We start from the raw sequence: 8,440 nt of genomic DNA on the forward strand, positions 1-8,440 counted from the left end.
TTTTTTTTTTAAAAAAAGATCACTGAGGGTGTGTGGAATTGGGGTTCAGAGTCTTAATTGACCTATTATTTCTCAGTGTTTTCTTTTCACTGTGAATGGACTTGATGAGAGGAGATGGGTCTCAACTCAAATATTTAGCCTAGAGTAAGGGTAGTTTGAGTACTTTTATGTCTAAGCCATATTACCAAATCTAAATTAGATATGACAGATTTTCCAGATCAACTTGTGAAGGCAAATATGACTGGAGATAAGATACTGTTTTGTTTCTTCTATCCTGACAGCTTTCAGTCTTATAGCTCCTGAACTCAGTTATCCTGTACAGGAACTTTATAGAAAAGCTTTATGTTTTCAAATACAGACCAGGTCTTATAAGACAGACAAAGAACAACAACAACAAAAAAAAAACATGTCATGAGGACCTATAATAGGACTCTATATTGTTTCCATCTTTAAATTTGTGACTGCTGGCAGCAATGGGCACTTTAATGCATTTTGGTCTGGTGAGGCGTTCTAAAGGAGAACACTGAAAAACAAATAGAAATTAAACCAATAGCTTTTAATAGAATTTACTCTGAAAAACATTTACAGTTGAATATGAAAGAAGTTATTTTCAGAGGGAACTTCAAACAAATCTGAAAATTTTAATAGAGGTTTACAATTCTGCTCTAGAATTCTGTAGTTTGGTTTAAAGATTGGCTTAAAGATTGGGGGTTTTGGTTGGTTTTGAAATATGAAATTTCATATTTTCTATGGAAGCACTATATTATAATTATTTGTATTTATTACAGACCTAATTAGGTTAGAACTGAAAATCAAGAGGCTACCTTGATCAAGGGGCAGTTATCCATGAGGTGTCCAGGTTTTAAGTCTGTTTGTCATGTTAGTATTGGCCTTTGTTTATAAGTGAGTTAGTGTTCTATTCAAGCAATCCTCTTTGGTGTTGTGTGAAATAAGTGGCCCTTTAAGTGTTTTCCAGAACTAACTTGCTCTGAAAATGAATGTAACTAGTTTTCATTTGCAATGAAAATATGTATTGAGAAACTGAGTTTCTAGTTAAGGAATTTATAACTTTCTCACCATGGATAAAGATAAGCTGAAGTACTCAATAACTACATTTATCCAGTAGCATAATCAATGATGCTGTCTTCTCTCCCTGACCCTAGGAAATGATGTATATCTGGAATGGCTATGCTGTAATTGGAAAATGCCCTGACTTAACAGAAGGAATGTTAGAGACTTTAATTGAAGCAGAAACAACATTGGCAAGAAGTTCAGGTAACCAGTGATATGGTTTAGGCAGGTATTTTACAATGAGATAGCTAAAGATACTATCTGTGCGTAAAGAGAAAGTCTCATTAGTGAAGTTAATCTGATTGTAGGCAGAAGGCAAATTATGGAACAATAAACTGTTAATGCAGATAGGAATAATTTTCCTCTTTTAGTATAGCAATAACTTATAATGATAACAAGCTATTTTACATCTGCAGCTATGTGAGAAGAATAATCTGTGACATGTATTAAAGGCCTGTTTATTTTGCTATATCTATTAATTTTTAAAGATCAAAATTAGTATGTGCATTGACTTGATTACTTGGACGAGAAAATTTTGTTGTTCTCAGATACTATATTTTAGTTCTGAAGGATAAATGAAAGGAGACAGAGTATCGGTCTTGTTTTAAAAATGCTGTCAACTTATGATGAGACCTTGGAGGGCTGGATGGTATTTGTATGTTGACGTTATGCTGTAGAAAGCTAGGACATCAGAGATGGGCTTTCTTTGTACTGTGAATAAGCCCTATCACAAGAAAGGGATTTGTATGGAACTAGAACAGGCTCTGCTGCCACATCTTCTGTCAGTCTGGTAATTAGCCATCCATGAGAGAGCTAGCTGCTGTTAATTTCTTGACAATCATTCCCAGCTCCTATGGGAGTGCAACCACACTCCCAAAGGGAGTGCACAGCCTTCCTCACAATGTTTCCTCCTACTGAAGATGTGATTTTCTTATGTACTACCTTCCTGCAAAAGCATCAAGCCCATCTTGACAAAGGAATATAGGTTAAATCACTGCACTGCACTCCTCCTGTGCATGTTCTGTGTGTTACACAGGTATTCTTTTAGACTTGGTGTTGCTTGAAAGAGGGGCTAAAATTGTCTCCTTTTAATTCCTTGAAAAAGACAGGAGATGAGTATTTGCAGTGAAGGTGACATCTTAGAAGGATTTTGACAAAGCCTTCTTTCACCTTCTCATTTGGCTACGTTATTTTAGATGAGTGATTTATTACTCTGTTTCTTCTTTTTCTATTTTGTGAATAAGGCTGGGTAACATTTTGCAGGGATTTTTTGAAGTTGATTCTTTTTTGTAAAACACTGTGAGGACCTTTTAAAGACATCAACAATTTGAAGTATTACCAGTTTCAAATAATAACTTGCTGTTTTCAGGTACCGTGCTTTCCTTGAGCTTTCCTGACAGTGTGTGAAATTTTACTGTTGTATTTTCCTGTATTTTCAAATATTTTCTCTGTCTTATTGTTAGATTCTTAATGCAAGAATCTAATGCTATAAAATTACGAGCCAGAAAACATGCATGTGACTAGTGTTATACAGTATAAGGAGTGTTATACAGTATAAGGAATCAAAGGAAGCCAATTATTGGAAACATATCTAGAAATATAAATCTGATATATGTAATTATATCTAGGATAGATCCCTAAATATTTGTTTATATAATCCAGGATGTGTTAAAAGTAGAGAAAATACATGCATGTGATTGTGCTCATAGAAAAGTTGGCCAGAAGGGACAATTGATCTGCTTTTTATTCTTCTAATGAAATCAGTAAAACTTTTCTGTGGACCTGAACCATCTGACTGTGGACATACCTTGTGTGTCAACTTTTGTCCTCTTCTCCATTGCTTTTATTTGAATAGTCATTGGTCATCTTCCCTGGGTTTTGCTTTGGAGATACACATAGATGGTATGGTAGATTTCTCTGTAGGACTTAGCAATAGAAGTGCCTGCATGTATTGCTGTAGATGCAAGAGTTTTTCAGTGTGTATCCAACTGCAGGATCAAGGCCGCTAACTGCCAGCTCCAGAGGGGAGCAACTCTTTCATGCTGTGTGTGTGTCAGTGTTTAATCAGCTGGAGTGATAGAGAAAGAATTGTGTGACCTTGAGGAATGCAGTAATAGAAATAGGATGTAATTTAATAGGCCAAAATGTGGTATTACACATTTTGCAGAAATTCTTATTAGTTAGTATTTCATGAGTTGGAAATGAGCTTTGCTTATAAATTTAAAACTAAACTACCAATGTGAAAAAGTTATTACACAGATGCTTTCAAAATGTAGCGGCAAAGCTTTCCTGGTGGAGAAGGGGTATTAGTGATGATTTTGGGCTAGGCACTGTTAAGACTGAGTATATATAATTCTGAACGGGTGAAAAGAAGGGGAAGGTAGGAAGGTGAGGGAAGGGCAATAGTAGCCAGCAAAGTTAGGCATGTTTTCTTTAGCGAAAGGTGGAGAATTGATAAAATTATTCCCTATGAACAGATCATGTGGCTAAAAGTCAAGGAGCGAGAAGAGATGTATTTACTAAAGAACAGTGAAGACATAAGGTTGAAAGATTATAAATTGGACCTCAGTATTTCCAAAGTTTAAGAATTTTTAGGTGTTAGAATAAGATTGTGGAATCGCCGTGCAGTTGGGGCAGTGGGGACAGAACAGCTCAACAATTTTTAGACAAAGTTTGATCAGTTTATGAAAAGGATGATGTGCCTTTGTGATAGCAGGAGACTGCACTATGTGAACTAAATGAACCAGTTAGTTCCTTCTGTCCTGTGTTCTGGTAAATATATCATACTCATATCTACGTGTGTAAAAGTTTTCCTGCAGGTAGGAAAATCTCCAGTGCTTTGAACGATTTTCTAAAATGTGCCATCTCATTATTTATTTTGTCTTGCAGCTACAGAGTTACTAGCAGATGACCAGTGCGTGATAAAACTTTTAAAGGGTTTATGCCTCAAACATTTGGGCAAGATCTCAGAGGCAGAAGACCATTTTACTTACATCTATTTAAAGTAAGTTTTCATACCTAGTATATAGGGGAACTTCGGATTAAGCAAGGGCAGATTAAATGTTGTTAGGAACAGAAGGGAGAAAACTACAGAATCTTTACTATTTATTTCACCTCCTATGATGTCAAGGGATCACTGTTTTAATTGCCAGTGCTGTTAGCCGTGTAAGAAAGAAGGATTGCAAATCTGCAGTCTTTACTGGGATATGTTCTCATTTTGGGGGGACTATATGTGCCTAAAATCTGTGAGATACCACTGCTTCCCCCTTTCATCCCCCACTCCCCATCAGTCCTGAAGAAGCTATGCCCAAAGAGCCAAATGCAGTCTGCAGAGACAGATGGCAGCACAATTATACTTGGAACTTCTCTACTTCATGCAGTGAAAGGCATCTCTTTCTGTCAGTTCACATGGATAGAGCTCATAATATTGTCACCTTTTCTAATTCCTCCCTGATAATAAGGACAATGTTTTATAATCCTGAGAAATAACATAGTATGCAGCATGGTTATGCAAAATACACCTTTAATAACCTGGAAGGTAGTTTTGGATAGAGAACATGATGAGTGTTGTAATAGAGATTGATTACTCCTTCAGATCTTGGCTAATCTCCTGTTTATTTATGTTTGGAGCTGTTAAAAAAGGAAATGATGTACATCATTTCAAGATCTTGATGCTATTTCTTTTCCAATGCAGTGAGAAGAAGATAAAATATGACCATTATCTAATTCCAAATGCTTTGCTGGAGCTTGCGATACTATACCTGGACCAGGGAAGAAGAGAAGAAGCAATAAAACTACTGGAAAGAGCAAAGTAAGCAAGTGAAAAACCTGTACTGATGTCTAATGAGTCAATATGGTATTTTGCTGAAAAGCAGGAAGGAAAACCATTTGATTAATACCATGGGAACTTATTGTTTGTTTATTCAATGGAAGCCCTAGTTTTTGTTAGGGCCTTTCTAATGGTAGACACTATCCAGTTATTCGTCTATGACTATCCATCCATTCTGGTAGGAGAAAAAGTAATTTTGAAGATCTTAATACAACTGTCTGGGGCTTCCATGAGAAATAATCCACGTGTGACAAAATTAAATGATCTTTGTAGGCTCCTTATTTTTTTGCAAAAGATGTATTAAATGAAATCAAAGCTCCATATTATGGTTGAAATAGCATTACTCAAATTGATTGCTAGCAGTGCTGTTTAATTCTATTTGATGAAATACATTTAAAGATAACTCTTCAGGTTGCATTTATTAGTATCTTTGCTTGCATTGTTTCATCTGCATCTGGAATACAGCTGAAACACCCACTCTCAGTATTCTTGTTGTGTGATTGATTTTTCCGTCAGAGTAGGTTTATCAGGAATAGTTGGACTTTATCATGTATGTCCTTTATTGTAGAACTAACAAAATATATTTGTACCTCAATCTCACTCTTCATATCTCTAGTGAGCAAAAATTTCTTTTGGGGATGGGGATGAGGGGCCCCATTGAAACCAAACAACCTTTCAAGCATTCTGTCCAAGCAGGGTTCTCCATTTCTCTGTCTGGATACTGAATGATTTCCGATATCTGTACATTTCCAACTGCATAGAGTCAGGCCCACCACTGTTGCAAGGGTGAGTGGCTGCAAAATTAGTATCTGGTCCTCAGCTTCAGAGAAGTCAGACAGTGTTTTTGTATTGAGTTTTTGTCCACATCAGTCCACTATGCAAGGAAGAGTAGTAAATCAGTCTACTAAAGATTATACCAAAAGCCAGTCAACACAAAAATTGGGATGTTACAATTCTTAATCTTCTGTGCTTGTGAGCCTGGACTGTGTAGACTGATGGAAGATAGTAACAATAGCAAAAATTTAATCGGAAAATGCGATGGGAAGTGTTTCAGTCAGTCTTACATTCCTCAAAGCACACGTTTCCTTCTGTCCTCATTTTCTTTGTTCAAATCTTATCTTAAAAAGAGGCCTAGAAATTAATAATTCAGAATTTCTCATTCTGTCTAGTCCTTTTATCACTTCCTGCAGAGCCATTCTGCATTCGGCACTCTGTGTAGCTCAGCATGCAGACCCCTTCAAGGGTTTTCCCTTAAGTCAAGCTTAAAACAGAGAGCTGCTTTAAGTATATTGTTACCCATTGTATGAAGAGCTAATACCCAGGCTTGCCATGCTCAAAGAACCCATGGAAACTGAAATGATATACAAAACATAAAGTCTTGTTTCAATCAGTTATAAAAAGAAACAGTCCTTAAAAAGAAGCAGTCCTTAAATGATCACTTGTGGCTGTTATACTTGATTAGAAGTACCAGTACTTCACAGTACCAACATGGATCCATTTAGCTCTTCTCCAGTGTGGGCATCTGTGGTGGGACTCTAACTTCAACCTTCATTTCCAACTAGACCTTTGTGTACCACGGTATCCTTAGCTGTCCTTCATGTGCTGTGCAACTCATTCTTTTATTCCAGACTAAAGCTGCTCAGCTCACAAGTAGTATCAGTGAGTCAGAATATATTATGTCTGTCAGTAGAGGGCACTTTTGCCTTCTACGAATGAATAGGCACAACCGCAGAAGCAGTACTGTGGTTAGCGAAGTTTTAACTCCGAATGCACAGGTTTTCCAAGCAAGCATTCAGCTTCAAATACTGATTTTGCTTTTAGCCACTAGAGGGAGGACGTGTTGTCTGCGATGGCTTTGGGGATTGCATAATTAGGCTTGTGATTGGCCAGAGTGGAGATGAGCACTTTGCTTGTGGATGACGCTTGATTTGCTTGACCTGAATCCATATACTGCTGCTAGCTTGAATGTTTCAACTCTAGGAGAAAGAGTGCAATGAGATGATAAACAGTTTTATTTGATCATGCACAGAATCATTTCTATTTGTATCGCTGTAAGCTACAAGAAAGAATGTCAGCCTACTGATGAGAAAAATGAACAATGTTTTTAATTTCTTTATGACAAGGTCTATTTAATTTAAAGCAGAACTCCAAAGAGTTTCAGATCAATGAGGAGGGTAATCTGTTCACTTCCTTTATTCAGCCAGCTTCTTTAGTGCTGCATACGTAGTATTATAAAATGATGAAAGATGGCTGTAGAATACCTCCTTTTCTACAAAGAGACTGCTACGGCCATAGGGGCTGATACCACGCTTTCATCCTTGATTTAAATTACGAACTTTGAACTGAAATGCTTTTTAAATATACAGATTGCTTAGTGTTTGATGTTATGTTTCTGTGGGGTAAAAATGGTAAATGCCTTCTAAAAGAAAATTAGGGAAGTCTTACAGCCATTGGTGTCTAGATTCTGTATCTGTACTACAAGAGTTGAAATATTAATTCCTAGAAAGTAGGATCTACACTCTCTTCAAAGGCTCTTTGAACATAACTTAGCTACTGGAGAACTCAGGCAGATGACACCACTGATCCAGCCACTATTTGTTTGTAGGGGAGGGAAGAAATTCCGTTCCTTCCTGCTAGTCTTTTCCTGGGCTGGTGAACTGCTCCTTGGAAGTCTGTGTGGAGCCTCATATGCATCCTTGTAGGTAGTACAGGGAAGGGTGCAAGTATTGGGTAGGTGGAAAATAAGTGGTAGATGGTTCAAAGCATCCAGAAGAAAATATTTCACTGAAACATACTCCTTTCTCTTTACCACTGTACCAAATATAGGCAGTTAAAGTCTTCATCCCTTTTTTACTATATTTAAAAAGTGAATAAATTCTTAAATCGTTGTAATTTTCATTCTGTGTTGCTTAACAGTTAGCAGTGGCTGTCAGTCTCATTCCTATCCATACTCTAGCTAACAAAGGTTCATATCATTGCTCCCAAATGGTTAAATCCTTGCCCTTAGCACACACTAACCATCTTACTAAAATGAGGAAAAAATCCTGAAAATGTTTGTTTTCAGATTTGTCAGTAATATCTTGGGAGACAGAAATATATCTAATTTCTGAATGTAAACTAAGCGGATGTTAGAGATATTTAATACGGACTCAATATTTTGACTGAGTGGAACAAATTCAATTCCTTATTAAACTATATCTTCCCTGGTAACTGCCAGACATGGGACTGCAAATAAAGAATAAAGAGCTGCATTGTTTGTCTAGGAACACGTGCCTGTATTTTAGGGTAGGCAACAAAGGAGCTAGTGAAGGAAGGCTTTTTGCTCCCTACAGTTGTTTTGCTTAGAGCAATAACTTAGAGATAACTTGAAAATGTTTAAAATATATATATTCATCATAGTGGATCTGCTTTTGTTTTAGACAAAACTACAAGAATTACTCCATGGAAACAAGAACACATTTCAGAATTCAAGCTGCCCTGCACCAAGCCAAATCCATCCCAGAAAATGGAATGCACTCTGGAGCCTCAGCAGTGTCGTAA

The 8,440-nt window shown here is 36.9% G+C and overlaps 1 protein-coding gene across 1 annotated transcript in view; it reads left to right on the forward strand.

Annotated features, from left to right (window-relative positions):
- Window positions 1-8,440, forward strand: part of TTC39A (tetratricopeptide repeat domain 39A) — a 36,415-nt gene extending 27,975 nt beyond the window's left edge. The window contains exons 14-17 of the mRNA XM_062581153.1: window positions 1,164-1,275; window positions 3,961-4,075; window positions 4,766-4,882; window positions 8,320-8,440. Coding sequence (XP_062437137.1) covers window positions 1,164-1,275; window positions 3,961-4,075; window positions 4,766-4,882; window positions 8,320-8,440 — 465 coding nt within the window. The remainder of the gene's footprint in view (window positions 1-1,163; window positions 1,276-3,960; window positions 4,076-4,765; window positions 4,883-8,319) is intronic.

The sequence above is a fragment of the Rhea pennata genome, chromosome 8 (assembly GCF_028389875.1).
Source record: "Rhea pennata isolate bPtePen1 chromosome 8, bPtePen1.pri, whole genome shotgun sequence".
Lineage (NCBI taxonomy): Eukaryota > Metazoa > Chordata > Aves > Rheiformes > Rheidae > Rhea > Rhea pennata.